The sequence below is a fragment of the Pongo pygmaeus genome, chromosome 2 (assembly GCF_028885625.2).
Source record: "Pongo pygmaeus isolate AG05252 chromosome 2, NHGRI_mPonPyg2-v2.0_pri, whole genome shotgun sequence".
Lineage (NCBI taxonomy): Eukaryota > Metazoa > Chordata > Mammalia > Primates > Hominidae > Pongo > Pongo pygmaeus.
In genome coordinates, this window is record NC_085930.1 from 94,636,191 (window position 1) to 94,659,177 (window position 22,987).

General features: G+C 36.3%; 1 protein-coding gene and 1 long non-coding RNA gene across 19 annotated transcripts in view; one reads left to right on the forward strand and one right to left on the reverse strand.

The window, feature by feature from the left end:
* Nucleotides 1–22,987, forward strand: part of CFAP20DC (CFAP20 domain containing) — a 326,758-nt gene that overhangs the window by 160,541 nt on the left and 143,230 nt on the right. For 16 of the 18 annotated variants that reach the window (XR_008501471.1, XM_054480722.2, XM_054480732.2 and 13 more), the window contains 6 exons: nucleotides 600–761; nucleotides 14,694–14,830; nucleotides 15,507–15,669; nucleotides 17,055–17,174; nucleotides 18,302–18,424; nucleotides 21,106–21,440. Coding sequence is in view for 17 of the 18 variants with exons in the window: in XM_054480722.2 (XP_054336697.1) it covers nucleotides 600–761; nucleotides 14,694–14,830; nucleotides 15,507–15,669; nucleotides 17,055–17,174; nucleotides 18,302–18,424; nucleotides 21,106–21,440 (1,040 nt within the window). In the remaining variant the exon portion in view is untranslated. The remainder of the gene's footprint in view (nucleotides 1–599; nucleotides 762–14,693; nucleotides 14,831–15,506; nucleotides 15,670–17,054; nucleotides 17,175–18,301; nucleotides 18,425–21,105; nucleotides 21,441–22,987) is intronic. The other 2 variants (XM_054480726.1, XM_063661905.1) reach the window with 1 other exon arrangement.
* The window catches only part of LOC129032820 (uncharacterized), a 188,644-nt gene that overhangs the window by 127,025 nt on the left and 38,632 nt on the right, over nucleotides 1–22,987 (reverse strand). The window lies entirely within an intron of this gene.

A 22,987-nucleotide genomic window follows, 5' to 3' on the forward strand; every position in this document is an offset into this window, starting at 1 on the left:
ATGAAATTAAAATAAAATATCATTATAAGTATAATAAGCTATTATTTTGAAAATATTAAAAGGTAAGATGTTAACAGAGGAAGCTGGGTAAAGGGTAACAAGAAACTGAACTTTTTTTTAACTTTTCTAAAAGTCTAAAATTATTTCAAATAAAAAGTTAAAAAATTAATTTACCCGTATATTGGCTGTGGGTGCTTAGGTTATTCAATATCTTTGTACTTACTGATCTCATATAAATAAGCTGATGTACTCCCAGAAATCTTAAATGGCACATACCTAACTAGTTCTCTCAAGTCACCCCTCTAGTATTGAAAAGAAAATATAGAATATTTCCAATGCATGCTCTTATTTATTGTATAGTTCTCTGAACTTGCTCCATATAGTGTAAGCTTTATCTCATTTAATCATGTCTACCCTAGGAAGTAAGCAGTAAAATTATCATGCTCATTTCACAGATGAGAAAATCAGGGCTGAAAGGTTGAATAACTCGTACAGTCATATGCTAAAATCTTTAATTTTAATTGATTTCATTTATATAATATGTCCATTTGGCAGAAATGGCTTACATTTTGAAAATTAATGTTTGTCTTTATTTCCAGCTGTCTGTGGTGTTCCCTATTCAACAGATGAGCCTACAGATATACCACGAAGCTGTCAACTAATGACAGATGTTCCACATGTCACACAGCTGCTAAACATGACTAAACTTCGCCAAACTGAAATAAAATTTGGAGGCCATCCTCTAAGATCAGCAGAATCAGGTAGACACTCAGGCACCTAAATTATAAGTGTAATATGTCTGCATCTCCCCCATAAATTGTGACTTCCTCCAAAAAGGGCACTGTCCCTCATTCTTCTATATCCTTAGCACTTAACAGAGTACACTTGCCACATACCACGCCAGGGGCTACAAACTCAGATTACTAACAAGGCCAGGAGGATAACATAAATGAATAAAGTGGGCTGGTTGCCTGAGTATTTGACACATAGAAATATTTTCAACTTCAGCAGTGAGAGAAATGGTTATGGTATTACGGGAAACAGTAACTTTAACCACTGTGCAAATAATTGCACATTAAATTGCAGTTAACACTCAGCCCTTGTGAGGGAGTTGTAGGGAGTAGTGGGGACTGAAGCCAACTGGAAGCTCCCTCAGTCTAGAAGGGAGAGCCACAATTCAATTCTAGCCAGTGTTGCCTTTCAAAAAGGCAGGCCCAGTCTCACCAGATCTCCCATTTTTTTTCAAGAGGAGCTGGATACGTGAATGTTTATGATAAATCTCCCAATTTAAAACATTGTCTAAAATTTTTTTTAAACACTCCATGGGCCAAACAAAACATGTCAGGGCTGCCAGTGTTCTACCTCTGTGATAGACACCAGAGCTGTTGACCAAATTAATGAGTAGTACTTACAAATGAAGAAATTTAATATTGTCTAGATGAGTGGTTCTCAACTACCTATATGTTAGAATCACCTCCTTACAGGTTAGAGACATTTTTAATGTCAAAATTTTTTTTTCTGATGTCTATGCCCCAGGGATTCTGATTTAATTGGCCTAAGATGGACCACTGGATCACTTATCCCACAAAAGTCATGTGGTTCAGGTGACACTCACAAACACTGAAGTATTTGAATGAAAGGTAAAATGATGGTGGTAATCACAGGACAGGTATGGAGGAAGAAGTAGATCTTGAAAGTATCCAACCTATACTTATATAAATAAGTACTTATAATAAATAAATAGATGTGAGGTTGTTGGAAGTGTAAGATGGAGCAGAAGACTGAGCAAAGACAAAGAGACAGCAAAATGGGTAGATAAGTTTACTGAGGGATTAATAAGAGGAAGGGCCTTAGTATAAGCAGAGTGACTGTGTTGGAAGAATACGAGAGAAATGGACTTCAGTATCCTAAAGTAGAGAAGTGATAACTTCTGTTTTAGGACATTGAATTTAACAGCAGGATTCAAGGTGAATTTTGAAATCAAGTGATACCAGAGATTAAGGAGCACAACTAAGATGTCTTTGCAGCAATCTAGGCTTAAAATGGCAAAGGCCCAGACTCACGGTAGCTTTGAAAGTGGAAAACAATGGCCCTGAGAGCAACTACCAGGAAAACTGGCAAGACTCAGTGATTCTCAGGTAATAGATGGGGATGAGAGAGTGGTCAAAGTTTGAAGGAGGTCAAGGAGAAACAAGAGAAGGGAGATAACCATGATATGAAAATTTCAAAAGTGAACTCATTTTATTCTCTATACTTATTCCATGTTCATTTATTCTTGGGATATTTTCTATATGTCAATCTTCATCATATTGCATGTCCTAAATTGTATATTCCCAGAGAATTGGGACCTATTTGGTAATCTTTTCAGTATAAATCCTGCAGATGACTATGTATAAATAAGCGGTACATTATTTAGCCCTTTATTACGACATTTCCAAACTTACAGAAAATTTGAGAGAATGTATGATGAACAACCCCTGTGTACCTAATCACCTGCTTCCACAGTTACCAACTTTAGGTAGGACTTTTTGATAGCAATGCAGGCACACACAATGGGAATTTGTATGCTTACTATATGTACTATATTTAGACAGAGAGAGACTGTATACAATCCATGGTCATTAAAGAGCCTTGAGAAAATAAATACATAAAAGGATTAAAAAGATCTGACTACCCAGACAGCTACTGTAAACACTTTGGGTCACAATTTAATCTGAATGAAAGACGTACCACAGAATAAAATAAGAGTGTGTTCTATAACAAATGCTATATCTGTATCTAATAGGCTATGATAACTTTCAGTAACAAATGCTAAACTATAAAGCATATCAGATAATTGTTTGCCATGGTAAATGATTTTTTTTCTCTAGTTTAATGTTTTAAGAATTAATTATGTCTTTAAATGAAAGTGCAAGTCTATATCCAGATATTTTAAGTGTCTTTTTCAATTTAAAGTTGAAGGATACTTATAATGTGTGAAATTAAATGGGAATTTGGATAAATATTAATTGCATCACTAACTCAATGTTATAATTAAACACAAACTTTTCCATAGGCCATATTTGAACCCAACTCATAAAAGAGGATATTAATATATATTTTGCAATTTCCATAAAAGGGCTCTCAATGCATAATAGTGAACTTGAGTCAGATATACAGAAATGAATAATTGTCATCTAATAGCATATTTCTTCTGCTCTGTGAATCCCAATTATATTTATATTCATTTATAACCTTAGGGTTTATGATTGCACTTCTTAAGTAAATCTCATTGCACATGTATGCCAGCTAAGATTACACAAACATAAATTGCATTTTGTGGTTCTCTTTCTGTAAATACTTTTCAATTTCTGATTTTGACATTTGTGAGCTTTGAAGCTTACTATCAGTGAATATTGTAATAATATATACCCAAAGGACTATAAATCATGCTGCTATAAAGACACATGCACACGTATGTTTATTGCGGCACTATTCACAATAGCAAAGACTTGGAACCAACCCAAATGTCCAACAATGATAGACTGGATTAAGAAAATGTGGCACATATACACCATGGAATACTATGCAGCCATAAAAAATGATGAGTTCATGTCCTTTGTAGGGACATGGATGAAATTGGAAATCATCATTCTCAGTAAACTATCGAAAGAACAAAAAACCAAACACCGCATCTTCTCACTCATAGGTGGGAATTGAACAATGAGAACACATGGACACAGGAAGAGAAACATCGCACTCTGGGGACTGTTGTGGGGTGGGGGGAGGGGGGAGGGATAGCATTGGGAGATATACCTAATGCTAGATGATGAGTTAGTGGGTGCAGTGCACCAGCATGGCACATGTATACATATGTAACTAACCTGCACATTGTGCACATGTACCCTAAAACTTAAAGTATAATAATAATAATAATAATAAATAAATAAATAAATAAAAATATCAGAAAAAAATAAATAAAAAATTATTGTTCTTTGTGTAAGCCATTTGAAAGGTGTAGCTAATGAATAATGCCCAAGGACAGGTTTTTAATCATGGAAAAGCCAAGAGATATTTCTTCATTTGGACTACTTGTTTTTGTGTCTTTCTAAAAAGTGGACTCCCCACAGTGAGATTTGAATTGCATGAGAAAATGTGTTCTCTTTAATTAACTATGGACTACTCATGTAAATTGTGATATTTTATTATGAATGCACATATTGAGAGATCCCAGTGAAACCTCTGGAGAAAGAAATAGCTGTTTTCTGTGGGTGCTTTCTAGTGTTTTCACACAAGCTGAAAAGGAAACCTTAAAACTTGTAACTGTTTTGGAGTGCATTTTGTTGAATAGCATATAACTTGATCAAGAGCTTTTAATGAAACTAATAAAATAATTGTGTTTCCAAAAACAACGCATTCACACTCTTCACTTTGTCAATTCCCAGTGCACATTAACCAATAACTATTGTAGAAGACTGTGGAATCTGATGATCTTATTTTCATTAATGGGACCCCAGTTTAAATGAACCAGAGAATCAGATCTGGTTATGGAAGTTGAGCATTCAGCTACTAGTGACAAGATGCAGTGGTCCACTAAGCACAAATCAAAACTAGTAACTTACTTAAAAATTACAAGGCAGTCTTCCCAAGTGCCCTCCTGTCCACAGCAGCCATCTTATTGGATTTTTACTCCTTTTTAAATGAGAAGAGACTGACATCCCTAGCTCCTAGCACAATTGCAAATGGGTGAATTAATGCATCGAGCAAAAAAACATGAAATAATCATCTATTTTTGGCAATGGTGAAATCCTTACTAAAAATTCTTCTTTTGGTTCCACAATATGAAAGCAAGATTCAAATTTTTTAAAAACTACTGTGAAGTAGGAGAACTTAAAAGGAGAAGGAGTTAGATTCTGACTTCAAAATAAATCAAGACACTCTTTAATTTCTTCTTTTCTAAACTCAGACTTTTTCTTAGCCTTGTCTTAGGATTGTTGGTTAAAGATATCTCACAATCTTTAGTTCCAATGTGTGATAATTCAAAATAAACTCAGTCATCTCTTAGGTTTGAATCGTATATCCTCTTTCCCTATCTTTAATAAAAGTGAAACATAACTAGTCACATTCTTTTGTCAAAAAAATTGTAAGTGTGAAATAATATCCGTTGAATATGGGTCTTATTGATCAATATCTGTGAAATCTGTTACAACAAAGATGACACAAACCATTTATGGAGAGAATTTTAATTTTTCTGTAAAATTTCTGCCAAATATTGAAAAAACTTTAATAATATAAAACATAATATTAAATATTAAATTCATTTAATCAGTTTGACAATTCTGTTACTTTTGCAGGATTGACTCATACCTATTTTTACACTTCTCCTTTAGATATTTATGACTACATTGCTTGTAATAACAAAAATCCAGAGACAAACTACTTGTGTACAGTAGGGAATTGACTCAATAACCACACAATAAGATATCATGCAGCTATACAAAGAATGACCTGCTCTGCCTGTGATGGCCTGGAAAGGTCTCAAAGCTGTGTCAGTCAGTGAAAAATAGAAACCAAGAATGTTGTTTCAGTATGATCTCATTGATAGAAATAAAAAAGATAGTTACCTACATATGATATATGCATAAAATTTTTAAGGAAACACAGGAAACTTGATAATTACCTTTGAGAACAGGGACTAGTGGAGGCAGGGGCAGTGAGAAAAGACTTTTACTTCTAGTATCATATCCTTCTCTATTACAGAATTTTAATTTTCCAACTATATTCATGATTGATGTCAATGATTGTATGATGTCAGAGTAATTATGGGACATTTCTAGTTTCTTCTTTATACTCTTCTGTATTTTGAAAAATTCTAAGACTTGCTATAAAATTAAAATATATTTTTCTGTTTAACATTAATATTTTTAATTAAAATATATAATAAGAAGGAAATCCAGAATTATTAACAAAGAAAGTCTATGTATAGTTAAATATTAAACAACTTTTTAGTTTATGGTTTAATAGGGAAATATATAATATATGGTTATCTACACTATATGAGTATGAATTTTGAGATATTTTAGTTGAACTGTGAATTTTCAGATACTTTTTCACTACTGGTGAATTCGGGGCTCTAATAATCAATGCCCTCCACCAACCCCCAAGACTCTCTTTCTGTCACATCACCCAGTTTTTACTTTCAGCACAGCATTTATCACTACCTGATATTTTCTTATTTACTTGATTGCTTGCCTGTTGCTGTCTCCCCCACTAAAATGTAAGCCTGAGAACTGCAGGGTCCTATTTATTATTGTATTCCTAGCACCTAACTCAATGCTTAGTACTTACCAGAAGCTCAGTAAATATTTGTTGATTGAGTGATTAAATGAATGAATGATATAATAGCCAAATAATTTGAGCAGATTAGGGTATTTAGCAATAAATCATCATCATTATCATCAGAACTACAATTTAGTAGTTGTTATTGTGTTCTAAGCACTGAACCCTTTACATAGTTTATACATTTAATCCTCTCTCACACCCTTTTATGTAGACACCATCATAATCACCCTTTTTATGATTGACACATAATAATTGTACATATTTATGGGATACAACATGATATTTCAATGCATGTACACACTGTGTAATGATCAAATCAGAGAAGTTAACATATCCATCATCTTAAGCATTTATTGTTTCTTGCTGATGAGAACATTTGAAACCTTTCTTCTAGCTGTTTTGAAATATACAATAGATTATTGTTAACTCTACTCAATAATCACTATTTTGTAGATGAGGGAACTGAGGCTTGCAGAGATCAAATAGTGAGCATTGGGCCTAGGATCTGACCAGGCAGGCTGGTTTCAGAGGTGCATTCTTTTTTTTTTTTTTTTTTTTTTTCAGAGACAGAGTCTCGCTCTGTTGCCCAGGCTGGAGTGCAGTGGCACAATCTCGGCTCGCTGCAAGCTCCACCTCCTGGGTTCACGCCTTTCTCCCGCCTCAGCCTCCCGAGTAGCTGGGACTACAGGTGCCCACCACCACACCCGGCTAATTTTTTGTATTTTTAGTAGAGACGGAGTTTCACCATTCACAGGATGGTCTCGATCTCCTGACCTTGTGATCCGCCCCCCTCGGCCTCCCAAAGTGATGGGATTACAGGTGTGAGCCACCGCGCCCAGCACAGAGGTGCATTCTTAACTACTGACTCCCTTTAAGCAATTTCTCATGACCGTAATAGTTTTAAGCATCATCTTCCTGGGAAGCTTTCTTCTCTTCTTCTCTTGCCTTATTTCCAAGCCCAAATGATGGAAATTATCTGCCACGGCTTGTAAATAAGCTGTGCTAGTGATTCAAAATGGAAAGTTTTCTTGAAATGATAAACTTGTTTCCCTAAAAAAAGTTTCTTTGCTCATTAAGAGTAAAGAAAACAAGTAGGCTAATTCTGACTTTTTAATAAATTAAGAGTTTATGAAGAAAAGCAATATCCTGTGCTTTATTACTTTTTATCTTGTGTAAATATCCTAACTTTACCCACAAAATGATATTTATACATTGTCTAAGGTCCTACTCCAGTTCAGAGGAGAAAGAGATCTAATTTTAGTTTTTAATATTATTGTATTGCCTTTTAAAAAGTGTCTTAAACTCTTTATTAATGAGGTAAGGCTAAGTTCTGGTTTTAATTATTTGCAAAAGTTGAAGACATTTTAATTGCCTAGGGCCCTTCCTGCTTTAGTCATTTGCCTATTTGCTTTTCTTTCATTGTGCTTTCTGTGTTTACAGACTGACAGTCCTCCAACAGGTCTAAGAAAGTTTTTAATTAAAATATTTTGCATTGGGCATGCACTCTCAAATTAGCCACAGTTCCCCTACATTCTGCATGTGCCTGCTTGCCATGTATGTGTTACCTGCCTGGCACTGAAGCCACTTCAGTTTGCCCTGCTCCCTTTTCCATGCCCTCCCCAGTCCCCACAGCCCTATTTTTTTCCATCTGAAAGTGGATATTATGGTATTATGTTCTGTGTTGGATTCCTCATAAACCCCATTAGTCCTCATCACATGCACTTAATTATCATATTCGTGCAGTTTCGATACTTATCTATACAATCATTAATAAACCCAGTTTTTCAGGTAGCAAAACAAAAATTTTTAGTTAAATAGCTTTACAAAATTGCATAGAAAATAAGTGGAAGAATTGGAAAATATGGGAAGAACCTGCTTCAATGCCCTCTTGATCCACAGAGGGCATCATCATATGTAATTTAAAACACACACACACACACACAAAGAGGCATTGGGGTGCTTGGCTTCTGAGCCCCCACTCGGAGCATGGACAGATCTCTAAACATTGCGAGCCTCAGATTCTTCTTCTGTAGACATGAAATCATAACACCACACAGGTGATTGGAAATTGCAGAGAGATTGAGCATGTATCCTGATATCCATCATCCTTTAAGTCTCAAGTTGAACGTTATTTCTCTGACCCCAAAGACTAGATATGAAGCTCCTGTTAAACACACTTAGAACCTTTCGGACTGTTCCTTCATAGCTCTTATCACAGCTATAATCATGTAGTTATTTATAAATTACTTGCTTTAACATCTGTCTGCCCCGTTAGACTGTGAGCTCTTTGAAGGAGGTGGCAGTGTCCACCTTACTCCCTGTCTTACACAGTACTAGGGCAATACATGCCCGACTAAATGCCTGGTCACTGCTCAAAGTGTGGATGAAGGAAGGAATAAATGACTGTGAACAGACTTACTAAACTGTTAAATACTATTCACGATGGAAGGTGTTAATAGCATATTTACTAGGTATTAATAACATTACTCCCTACTGGGCACAGTGTTTAACATGTTACATGCATTGTTTCATGTGCTCTAACAAAAATGCCATTACTTCAGTACTATGATTGTCCCAATCTTACGGATGAAGAGGTGAGGCTTAGAAAGGTTAAGTACCTTTTCTAAAATAATACTGCTGTACAAGCTCAGCCTTTTTTGTATTTGTTACATTCTTACTAACAATGCACATATACTACAATGAAAAGTAATCCAATTCAAAGTCTGGACTTTTGGTACCAGCTTTAATTCTAATTTGATTGTTAGATAATAGATGTAAGTCTTGAGCATGACCCCCCAGTGATTAGATATGAAAATTCAGCAGATTTTTCTGGTTAAGCTTTGAAAACTGTGCAAATTTAAATGACTATAATAATTAGAACATTGTATCTTGAGACAAAAATGAATGTTTATTTTTCTAAAAGACAATTAGAGAGTAGACCCTCAGGTTTTACAATCTAACTACAAAGGCATGTACCCCTCAGTAAAATAGGAAAATAATTAGTGGTAACATCTCTGACCTACACCAAGTTCATTTTCCACAAACTCAAGGAAATGAAACGCCTAGAGCATGACTTTAATCTAATCTTGATTTTTAACCTTATATTATGCATATTGATATCAGCTCTTAAAAGAGCTCCTTTTAGAATTCAAAAGCACTCATTTCTGCTTGTAGTTTTATTAAGATTTTTCTCATTATGGAAACTTTGTCTCTTCTACTTTTTTATTTTAGAAACCAAAGTTCTAAATTAAACTTTCTTAGTAGGTGTTAATTAGGACCCAATTATGGTAGATGCATAGCACAATACATGTTTATAGAGATAATTGTGACAATTAATATGATTATACACAGATTTATTGAAGTGAAGCAGGATTTAAGAATTGGTGTGTTCATTATAATGACAAGTTTAACGAGGTCTTTTAAAGAGACACTAAATAGTTGAATATTGGTATACTTTGCTTTGTGAAAAATAAAGTGTATCAAATGTGCAAAATTTTTAAAAATAAACATTGATTTAAATATACTGTGGTAGATTACTCTTTAAAGAAATTCTGTAGTAGATAGGATTATGAAATATAGAATGTCTGTTTTCTGTGGTTTGGGGATGATAGCATATTAGGTGTGGGTGTATCTTTAATAGACACTGGGTGTCCACTACTAAGCAAGAGATTCCTCTGAGAAATTTGAAGTATTTAGTTTTAATTTTGTTAATAACTATGAACTGGTTAATATGTTCATTTTGTCAAATTTTAGTTGGAACTGTGTCAGTATGATTTCTAAAATACTCCCTCCCCACAAAAGTTCTTTTTAATTTTTAATTTTCCATAATTTGGTGAGATTTATCCATTGTCTACAATAGGCTAAGCTGGGCTCAGCTGATGGAGGTACCTACCATGCCAAATTAATGGTCTTTCTACAAAAGAACTTACATCGATTGAGGGGAAACTTCCTTATAGAGAAAGAATATGAAAAAACATCAGGAAATTGTTCTTGTAAAATATTTGAACAGAAAAATGGCCCTTAGCTGAACATTGAGCTCCCAGGATTGGAAGAGGGAAGAAAGGCCACGTGCCGGTACAAAACTCCCTCCCAGGCCCACACCATGTCCCACAGAGCCCTTCATTACTCTCCGCACCCATTTCTCTCTGAAAAAATCAACATTTGAGAACCAAATGAATAGTCTAGAATTTGTTCTACTTAGTCACAAAAGTCACAAATATTGACTATAATAGATTTTTCCAATTGCTCTGGAATGTGAGTGTCATTTCTTCTTATTGTCAATCTTGAGAGACTGTTTTGTTGACTCCAGTTGAATATAAATAGCTGGTAAAAAAAAAAATACATATGTACACATAACCAAGTCTATTTGGTGACACTAGGAAATTTCATGTGTAATCCAAATAGCATCTGACTGCAGTGCCATAGCACTGCTACTGTTGAGAACGTCATCATTTATAAGAACATCAACGTTTTGTTCATTGTTATCCCTTCTCTGTCATCCCTCACATCCTGGAGTTGCCCAGACCTGCCTAGTCTTCCTTTTTGATTCACACATAAAACTCCCAGGTAGATTTCTCTTAAAATGAACTTCAAACCATAGTTAGACGTATTTGAGTCATTTAATCCAACTTCCCTTCTGACTCATTTCATTTAATGAATCATCCATTTTGCTCAGCAAGGAATTATTATGTGCCTATTCTGTGTCAAGCACTGGGCTAGGTGCTGGCAGTTCAGGGTGACAGAAGCAGGCCACTGAGTTTATATCTACTAAAGCACACATTAATTAGAGAATCCCATGGACACGTGTAAAAGTTCAATTCTGACAAGTTCTATGAGGCAAAATTTATGGAAGACCCTATATTGGAGGAACTTACCCTAATCAGAAAGGTCTGCAAAGACTTGTCTGAGGAAATGATATGTGAGCTGAGGCATAAAGGCCAGGAGGGAAAGGAAAAGCCTTCTTGCCATGAACAGTATACACAAACACTCTGGTAGGCAGGAAGAACTGAGAAGGCCCGTCTACCAAGAGGGCAGAAAATGAGAAGTGTAAGATACTCAGACATGTCAGAACATGCAGGGTTTTGTGGGCAATGTTAAGAGCCTTCGTCTTACTCCTGAGAGCAGCAGGGAAGCCATTGAAGAACTTTAAGTGAAGGAAAGGAAATGACTCAAGTAGATTTATGTTTGTATAAAACCTCTCTGGCTGCATTTTGGAGGAGGGATGGCATGGGGCACCAGCGTGGACACAGTAAGTCACGTGAGAGGCTCTGTCATCATCCAGGAGGAGGAGGATGGTTTGCTTGGATGTCAATGCTGGTGGAGGAGATGGAAGGAAGCAGACATGGATTGGATATGGAGAGATCAGGGGAAGGTGTCAAGCATGACACCTAGATTCTGACTTTCAAACCAGATAGATTGTGGTACCCTTCATTAGACCAGGTTTCCAGTTTGAAGTGCCTTTCAGACACTGAGGAGGAGCTCGTAAAGAGGCTACTGGATATAAGGAGTGGAGCTCAGAAGAGAGGACAAGGCTAAGAGATATAAACTAGGGAGTCACCTGATGTCTGAATCTGCCTTACGGCATCCAGAATAGCTATCCAGACTTCTGCTTGAATGCCTGCCTGACAGCATCCAGAATAGCTATCCAGACTTCTGCTTCAACACCTGCCTGACAACATCTAGAACAGCTATCCAGACTTCTGCTTGAACACCTGCCTGACAGCATCCAGCACAGCTATCCAGACTTCTGCTTGAGCACCTGCCTGACAGCATCTAGTATAGCTATCCAGACTTCTGCTTGAACACCTGCCTTACAGCATCCATGATAGCTATCCAGACTTCTGCTTGAGCACCTGCCTTATACCATCCAGCTTAGCTGATCCAGACTTCTGCTTGAACACCTGCCTGACAGCATCCAGCATAGCTGATCCAGACTTCTGCTTGAGCACCCGCCTTACAGCATCCAGAATGGCTATCCAGACTTCTGCTTGAGCACCTGCCTTACAGCATCCAGCACAGCTATCCAGACTTCTGCTTGAGCACCTGCCTTACAGCATCCAGAATAGCTATCCAGCCTTCTGCTTGAGGACCTGCCTGACAGCATCCAGAATAGCTATCCGGAATTCTGCTTGAACAGCTGCCTTACAGCATCCAGCATAGCTATCCAGACTTCTGCTTGAGCACCTGCCTTACAGCATCCAGCATAGCTATCCAGACTTCTGCTCAAATGCCTTCAAAATGACAAAAAATTTATCACCTCAACAACCAGACATATTTAGAGAAAGATAACCCTTGTGTTGGACTAAAAGCTTCCTGAAGTAAATTCTTCTCATTAGTTCTGATTCTGCCCTTTAGACAAATGGAATTTCTCTCCTACCTAATAGGGCTTCCAGTATTTCAAGAAAAATGACATGGTTTATACCTCCTCACCACTTCAACATCTACCTCATGTCTCTTGTTCAGCAAAAATTCTTTCAGTTCACTTCAGCAATCTAGCCCCTGCCTATATCTTCAGATTTATCTATTACAAACTCAAAAACAGACCCAAAACACACCCATACATACACACACTACTTCCACTCAGACCTAAATATCTAGATCTTGCTGAGTATGGTGTATTTTCACAAACCCGTGTGTCTTTTTTTTTAAGACTGATGCATAGGAGTGGTTTTTAATCCCCCTACATGTAAAATTTTAGCTCTACAGCAGAGGCCCATGAGACCAACTAGCTAGCTAGAGGAATTTTTGCAGGGAGTAGGTCAGACAGGAAGTGGCCAGTAGCTTATATATGTCCAGGACTGGTGGGCAAATGTGGACTTACTTGGGACCGTCATTGTAATGTTTAAGTTGGTCCTGTCTTACAGGTGGGTCACAGCAGAAGGCTTTCTAGGTAATGGGCAGTGTTTTGAGTTAAAGGCTATCACCCTTACCTGCCCTGTTAGTCAGAGGAGGCTAATTGCAGTCACAAAGAACCCCTCAGTTGTAGTCCAATCAGGAGTTCCTTGGGAAGCTTTTTATGTCGTCATTCAGGTACCTGCATCTAGTGGCTTCCCTGGAGCCCTTAAAGTCCTCCACAAGATCTTCTGCATCTAGTCAGGAGGCAAGGGAATAGAGAGCATGGGGGATTCTGCTGGGAGTTTTGGGAGCCAGGAAATGGCTGAAACTTCTCACAGTTCATTAGCCAGAATTCAGTCCCATGGGGCCGGGTGCAGTGGCTCACACCCATAATCCCAACACTTTGGGAAGCTGAGACAGGTGGATCACTTGAGGTCAGGAGTTCGAGACCAGCCTGGCCAACAGGGTGAAACCCCATCCTACTAAAAATACAAAAATTAGCTGGGCATGGTGGCGTGTACCTGTAGTCCCAGCTACTCAGGGGGCTGAGGCATGAGAATCGCTTGAACCCAGGAGGCGGCGGTTGCAGTGAACCAAGAACATGCCACTGCACTCCAGCCTGTGTGACAGAGCAAGACTCTGTCTCAAAAAAAAAAAAAAGAAAAATTGGAATTCACTCATGCGGCCCATATAACTGCAGGGTATGCTCAGAAATGTAATTTAGCTGTGTGTGCAGAAGGGAAGGCAGCAGGATTTGGTGAGCACACCTGCCCTATCCTGAAGGTGACACTGTTTTGCTCTCTTTCTCCCTAAAACCTTCAGGGATTCCTTGTTGCCTACCAAATTTAGAATAGGCTCTTCACATTTTAAGGCTCTTTTCAGTATGACCCTCGCCTCTCCTTCCAGCTAAACCAGCCACTTCCTGACTCCCAGGTACACCCTGCCCTTCCCTTCTTCCATGCCTTCTGCCTAGGGCATCCTACATCTCTTATTCTTGAAATTGTATCCGTCATTCAGGGTCCATGAAGGGGTCACTTGTTCTTCATTGCCACTGGTCTGCCTTACATTGGTGACCTGTTTACTGGTCTTATCCGCCTCTCCATTCTCCATTTTATGTCACTGACAGCCTCTAGGAAATGCCTGAGAGAGTACTCAGTTAAATATTTGTTAGGTTGAGTTGAATAATTATATTTAAATTATTTCCTTAAAGAGAAAATAAGATGTATTTTTTAGTAGCTTTTCCTTTTTTTCTTTTTTTTTTAAAGAAAAACTTTGTGGTGGTGGTTCTCAAATGATGGTGAGTATAAAAATTACTTGGGGGAACTTATTAAAAGTACTGTGATACTGCCAAGATTCTAATTCTATACATCTTGTATCTCTGATGTTGGGCCCTAGTATCTGTGTTTTTAATATATGCTGAGCGAGGAGGGGGTATTTGGATCCTATGGCACCTGGACTGGATTTTCAGAAAGATTGCAATGTGATGTTTGTCATTACACCCATTAATGGACTGTTATTACCTTCCTTTAACAAAACAGATCAGTTAATTAACAGAGGAACAAGTAGTACACGGAACAGTAAAAATCAAGATGTTTGTCATATCGCATTTGGATCCAAAGTTCTTGGGCCGCCTCCACTCTCTGGCAGAAGGAATAACATGAGGATATCCAGCGAGGTAGGAGCAAGGTTTGGAGAGCTTATCTAAGCACGAGTGACCTGGTAAGGGAAGAGTGTCTTCCCCTTGTAGAGGGAGGGAGGGAGAGACAGACAGACAGACAGACACTACATGCCAAAAGCAGAAGGCTTCAATAAATTTGGAACAGAAATTCTGGATTTTAAAAGACTTCAAAAGTGTTTCCTTTTTGTCATATCAACATAATTAACATTTTCGAGTATTCTTTTCATTAAATATGTTCACAAAATTTAAAGGCAAATATAAGTGAGCACATTTTGCCGTCTCTTTCAGAGGAGTTGGATCATAACCAGACACCTTAGGATGAACAGATTCTCAAATGTTAGGTTTTTTATTTTTAATTTCCTCCGAATTTCTGACATACGCAGTGATTTTTAATTCGGCTTCTACCTACTGAAGATGGAGTGTAGCAAATAAGCACATTTTAATTTATGTGTCTAGGAGACTTGCATGTCTTCTATTTTATCTCATTATTTTTCTCCTTCCATTTCTAATTTCCTATAATAATTTCCCTTTTCTTCACATCTTAACCTCATTTCCTCTAGTTTTTTTCTCACTCTTCATTGGTCCAAATATTATGTTTTCTATATAGCTTCTACAGAAAACAAATGTAGTTGCTATATTTTAAAATGTACAGATTAATTCCTTATCTTTACAGACAGTGAGATCCGTTGGGTCCAAAAATAACCGATCATGCCAGCCGTCCACTGTGGAGAAGTGTGTTAATGGTACAGAAATGTCAGCCTTGCTGATACCTGAGTCTGAGGAGCAAGGAAATAAAGAAAATATTCACCAAATAAAGCAGACCGTACCTATTCATGGTAAGAAAGAATCATGCATAAAGATTGATAGCTAGTGAAAATAGTGAGAAATGTTCTTGTTAAGATAAATCAGCAGTTATATTCAAGTCTAGATCTTAAGTCTAGAGAATTGTCATTTAATAATGAAAAGGGTGGTTGATTTTGAAATATATTTGAAATTCTTATATTAGCTTCTGAAATCTATCATTCTGTTTTCTCCATTATTTCAAATTTCTATAATACCCTGTGTTTTATTTTATGACAACTGATGCAGAAATAAAATAGCATTCCATTATCACTGTATTTTGGAAATGCCATGTGCATTTTAAGTGTTCTTAGCTTAATATTATCTTTTAATTAATCTCTTCCATTTGTAAGGTACTCTTTCTTTTCTCTCACTGATAAAACAACAAAAATAAAATAAACCCTGTAAGTGAAAAAGGATTTTTGTTCCATTTTACAGATAGAGATTTAAAGTCAAGCAAAGAGGTAAAGTGATTTGCAGTTTGTAACCTTCAGAAATAATTTAGACCAGAACCCAAGACTTAGAATTCCCTGTCACTTTTTCTACCCTTACTGATCTGACTTTACTGAGAGTTGAAAAGGGAGGACATTTAAGTTCATTTTATATTATTTACAAATTAATGATCACTGTCACAGATTTCCCTCGTGGAGTATGAAACTGAAATAAGGAAATGGATAAACAGAAATCCAGTCCTAGCTGCCTGTCAGTGAGGCCTTGATCAAGTTTCTTAAACGCTGTGAACCTTAGTTTTCTCCTCTGTAAAATGGGAATGGCATTACTACTGGCACTAATACTAATAATAAATAACAGGTTCCTCAAAGTGTCATTGTGAGGATTCAGAGGAAAAACCAGTTAAGTGTATCATATTGCACCAAGAAATTAAGCATTCAGGAAATGTTAAATGCTGCTATGATTATTATTATTGCAAAATTAAATCATACTTAAAAGTTCTTCAGCTTGACCTCAGTTCTCCAGGGCTCTTTTGGAAGCTGCTCTCTAAGCTCTTGTTGAAAGTATAGTTATCAACACTTCCTCTTTTAAAGGAAGAAGTAATTTTTCTGTGTTGGCGGTCAGTTTCATTTTTTAATGTTTTTTAATATACCACGTTGTATGATTAACATTAGTCAGATTACTTTAGCCCTCTATAAGTTTATATTACATGAATAAAGTGTTTCAGTAATTTTGAAAGCCTGATAGGATCCCAATATTGGAATAAGAATAAATGTCTATTTTCTATGAAGTTGTATTTTTGATGTATCTTCACATTATGTCAAAATTATACATGAATATTCTCATTATAGCGATAATTATATTTACTGAGTTACTTCAAGCCATATAGCACTTTCTGTTCTGGCTTTTGTTCTTTGATATGAAAATATAGCAGCCAATCTACATATTATGCATCCGCATCCCCCTCAAGAACCATCAGCAGATAAGAATAATAACAGAAGAAGATTACGGTTAAAAAGTACCAGCAGAGAAAGGACAGAGACACCCAGCGGTATGGCACTATTTCAATCCTATCTTGTATCTGTATATTATTCAGGGCAATCGAATCTCTCTCTGCAGGTTGTAAATTTCAAAGGATTATGAACCAATCCATTTAAAATATAAATGTCTGTTCTACAAGGATTATGGAAATCAAATTTTCTGCAAAAGAATTGTTCTAGAGCCCTAATGGAGATTTGCTGGATTAAATAGACAGTACCACAGAAATAAAGGAATTCCTACTTTTACTCTCAAAGACTGAATAAGCTTAAATTATTGTTTTTGAAAAAAATGGCCCAAATGTGATAGAAGTTCCCACTAGCAGACTTTACTAAAATGGAACTTTATTGTAATTTTTGTGTTTCATTTGTGTCTTTTTAAATTGGACTCTTTTCAGATGGTTGTTTATATTTGCTGTCTCTCCCTTTGGATTCTTCACCATATGTTATACTCTAGGTTAAAATTTAAACTCTTTGCAACCGGTAAAGCGTTAGACAAATACGTGACCATTATAGTTATTCCCTTAAATATTGGATTCGAGGCATGTATATATAGATTAGTATACACATATATCAGTCTATCCTGAATCCCACCCAGTGTATCATGTACACATCTGTTAGCATAATTTCTCAAAAATGTGAGATTCCTGGGTTGGCTGAAATTTAGCCTGCTAGGTTTCATGCTTTTTATAAAAGAATAGATAGAAAAATTAATTTTGCAATAATGCCTTAAGATCCATTTTCTTAACATGCTGATGAAAAAAGCATGGCCAAAAAGAGTCCCATTTAGTAAGAATTATAATTTAAAGAAAACTCACTTCATTTCATGTGGAACCCAAGGAAATAAATATAAGATCCTTTAAAAATTTTATGGGTTTTGGCATTCTTTTTATCACATATTGTAAAACTTTAATCTAAAATATCCCTGTGTAAGTATCAAAGAATTTTAAGGTGAACCTCTATAAAAATGCAGCTTAAAACAGTCTACTGAAAAAAAAACTGCATGTAATTCATATTGTTAGCTCTAATTTGCTTTTAAATGATCAAATAGTAAAGTATACCAAAGTAAACCATTCTTCTAAAATTACTTTTTATAAATTTCAAAAGAAGTAATAGATGGAAAATATTTATCTCAATAAAGGTAGCTCTTCAGGAAATAATAGGAATGAAGATAAAGCATCAACTATCCTCACCACTGTGTCCCAACAAGGAGCAGAGCTGTTGAACTCCAGCACTCTAGGACCCCAGTCTCCTGATCAATCAGGTTGGCATCTTTATTACACCATATCTGTTAATAATGAATAAAATGTAAATATGGTAAATATTTCAAATCCAGTCATTTTGAAAAGTGGTGATGCAGCCGATTTGCTAAAATGTGTTAAGTTTGTGTAAATCTTCTTATTTAACCTCAATTTTATGTCAAACTTTAATGGATGAAAGAGTATTTTTTTATTTTCAAGTTTTAATGCACTGGTCATCCTGTTCAGAATGAAAGTTTAAAACTGACATTTTCCCATGACACGGTCACCCTCCCCAAAGATGACCAATTGTTGCATTTCTCTGGTCCTCTTTATAATGGAGATGGTTGGAGCTGAGAGCATTGAGCCCATCAACATATCTTGCCTAGCAGGTGTATGCTACTTTTACAAAGGCAAATTGTTTTTGAGCAAGGGAAAAAAGAAAATAAATGAAAATTGTTTGTGGTTTGTCAGTCTTATTTATGCAATGTTGAAACCTTCATTAAAATGTTAGGTGCAATTAGTGTCTCTAGCATAAATCTGACTGTGTGGAAAAACTAATTAGATGTTTAGGTGATCATTCTTGCATTTATCTTGTTTGCTGCAATATTGTGATTACACAGTAATTTACATATTTTTCTAAGAAAACACACCAAATTATTCATTACAATTGATATGGAAATACTTGAGGTAAAACTGCAAATTCCATAAAAAGCATGTGGCAGTGAGATAATTAGAGTTAGTTTGGTGTAAAACACTCCTTTTACTTTGACTTTTTGACAGTTGCTAATATGTTTGGCAATAGGTCATACAAATTGTTTAAGTGCATAATGAAGATTCTCAGTATCTTTTCCTCTGTTTTCTTCACATATCCATATACATAATGCAACCTATTGACTTTTGTAACATTTCTCAGCATTTGTAAAGCACCTAATTTGCTTACAAAGCACCTGTCATGTACCCAGCACCATGCAAAAGGGTTTGCTGTCCAAAATAGGGGAGCCCAGTGAATCCGTTGAGTTCACTGGCCCAAAGCTACAGTGACTCAGGACTATATGCCCCTGCAGCCCTCTGTGAAGGTGGTCAGAAGAACTAGACTCAGCCTGCCATTGGCCATATGCCTACAGACTCATGTCCCTCAATATATGAAAGCCTTGTCCCTAATAGGTTTTCTCTAGGAAGTATACATTGATCACCCTTTTTACAGGCAAGTTATGTTATGTAATGGTAGCCGTAAGTTAAGAAACAGATAAAGGCAATTGTGTTTTATTTGTACCGTCAAAGTTATTTTTATTAAAGATTTTTATGGGTTCTTTTGCTTTTGCTTTTGCATTGTAGGCTTTAGAGTTGCAAATCTTAGATCTCTCTTGGTTACTTTTATTGTGATCATAAATATAATACGATTCAAGAATCAGGTGTAAAATTACCATGTCCACATTGTGATTCGGCAAGATTTTACCAATGAAATAAGCTGAAAAAAAAAAAGCAAATTTCAAAAAAAATAGACTACATTGAGAAAGTGCTCACCTTTTTCCTACTGTCATTCTAAAGAAGAAAGCATGCTTTCAATGATATCATTATAAGGATCTGTCCTTTTCAATTCATCAGGATCATAGAGCTATAAACTCTATCTCAATGTGGTATAAAAGATTGAAGTCTTTAAAAGTTTTGATAAAATATATATTTCCCTGTAATGTACAGTATTTTAAAGAAAACAATAATGTGCTAAAAGGTTTTTGTATCAAAACATTGTCTCTTATAAACTTAAACATAAAGGCCTTTTTCACCCAGCAGAATCCACTGCTTGGATTAGCAAATATTTCTGTGAATTTACTATTACTTGAAAAGTCTACTTGGTTTAGTCTGTGAATTGTCCTGTTTGAATCAGAAGAACAGAAAGGAAATGACTGCCAATCTTGTCATGGCTTCCTCTCCTCCATGATTTGTAATCTGAATTAAGACCAGATATTTTTTTAAAGAAGTTGGTTAAGTACTCTGTCCTCCTGCAGATAAAAGGAGATATTAGTAACTCGACCCCTTTTAAATTTGGAAGACTTTCCTCCTCTGGAATGTCAAATTAATAAGATTGTCCTGTAAAGAACTTGCTGCAAGACAGGTGGTAATTATTTCAGATTTCAAATTTCCTGGTCAGTGTTTCAACTCAAATGGAGAGGAAGTGCAAATGAGTTGCCCATAGCTATAGGCACTGATGTATGGGTTGAGTGTTTAGCAGGTTACAAGATGGTCGATAAATTGCCTTCCTTGGCTTTGCGTTTTTAGATAAATCTGTTTCAACAACAAGAAATTTTAGCCTAACTACCTGCCTAAAATAACACTTTTGGCCAGGCGCGGTGGCTCATGCCTGTAATCCCAGCACTTTGGGAGGCCGAGGCAGGCAGATCATGAAGTCAGAAGTTCAAGACCAGCCTGACCAACATGGTGAAACCCCATCTCTACTAAAAATAAAAAAAATTAGCCGGGCATGATGGCATGCACCTGTAATCCCACCTACTCAGGAGGCTCAGGCAGGAGAATCACTTGAAGGTTGGGAGGCAGAGGTTGCAGTGAGCCGAGATCGCACGACTACACTGCAGCCTGGGTGGCAGAGTGAGACTCTGTCTCAAAAACTAAAACTAAAAATAAATAAATAAAAATAACACTTTTATGGAGCACTGCTCTAATTTTTGTCATCTTTTCCAACTGTCAGATGAGTGGATCTTTCCTGAAAATGCTGATCACATTTCATATCTGGCATCCAGCAGACAGTCTCTACTTCTGGATGATGACTCCTGCAACCCGTCACACCTGTGGCTGGAAGCCAGCAAAGAGAGTGAACATGACCAGCAGGCAGAGGAATCCCAGAGTGTTTCAAAGGACATTTTCACTTTTTCATCAAGACCACGATCAGCACCTCATGGAAAGACTCAGACTATGTCCCCAGAGGAGCTCTCATTTATTTTGGATCTAAAAGAGGATAACAGTGTGACAAGCAGAGACACCCAATCAGAGGATGATTTTTACAGTGGCAACAGCAGTGAAGAGGTACACTGCTTGATAAGTGAAGTAGTCTTGAAGCACAGTTGTTTCCTTAGCTCCAATAAGCACTAAAACAAGTTGAAATGAACGAGGGAAAATCAACTGCTATTTATAAAAATGCAACAGATTGCCATGTCAGTCAACAGTTGCATCAGGTTGTTATGGTAACTTTAAACTACTGTCTTTTTTTTTTTAATTAACAGTCAGCCAATTTCACTTTTAATTATAGAAACCAGTTTTGGGTTTCTTTCTGTTTTTTCATTTTAATCTTTGAATCACAGAATGAGAAATGATATGCAGTTTAGTGCTATGATAGCAAGACCAATAAAACACTGAGAACATACTGTTCTAGATCTCTGGGGAAATTGTGTTGCAGTTGCTAAGCATTCTAAATTGATGGTTTTCTGGCTTCCTTATTCCCCTGCCATCTTTTCACCTTAGACCTATTAGGACTCATTATTTTCCATATGGTCCCAGAATTTGAAGAGTTGTGCCCATTAAAGTTTAAATAATGAATCGTGGATTAGTGCTGGGACTTGCCTTACAGGAGATTTTCTGTTTGCAATTATTTAGAATACAAATATATCCTATAAATTAGTAAATTCATAAAATGTTTTAAAATGTTTCAAATCAAACTGAATATAATTTGGAAATATTTGTTTAAAACCTAATACATTGATAACTTTTTCCCCATATGAAGTGCATGTAGTTGTGGATTTTCTTCAGCGTTATTTTTAACGATGATCATTCATACTTTCTGGAAAAATTTATTCTAAAAGCAGAATACGATCAACTTTAGTTTTAGTGAAAATGTACAAAGCTTTTCTTTATAGAAATTATAGAAATAACTAGAAAACCTTTTTATATGTGCCCACAAATATTTTTATAACTGTAACTGATTAAGAATCTTTTTTGGACAGTGAGGCACAGATTAAGTCCATAGCACCAACCTTCGGAAGCAGTTGAGAATATAATGGGATTGTTTAAGCAGTAATTATGGGTTTTTTCAACTTTTAATGAGTTTCTTCAGCAAAGCGCATAGAGGATCCTCTTTTCACAATATTCTTGCTTCTGAGTGTGATGAAACAATTAGTCGTACCAAACATAACCTACTGCAAATCCTTTTATACATAAATAGTGCATTTGATGCTAGCATTTTAAGTGTTGCTGCTGGACACATTTGTTCCTTTCACCTTTAATAACATAAAGCTATAAAAACATGGACATTTGTCTTCAGCACCTAATAGTGTCCTCATCCCAGCTGATAATCCTTCCATGGTCTAAACTGGCTAATTAATTCAGTTCATTTTATGAATAGAATAGACTCATCCCCTTCCCACATGCGCAGCACCATCTTTCTTACTAACCCAGAAGCATTACTCTAATAGTGGGCATTTCATGGCAGGTGGGAAATGGTAATTCTCTGGAAAACTATGAGGGAAGTATTATGGATAACCTGCCCTTTAAATACACCACATGAAGGACTTACCTCTTCCATCTATAGGAAGGCTAGGCCTTTAGAAGAAACAGTAGAGCTTCATGGGAAAATGAAG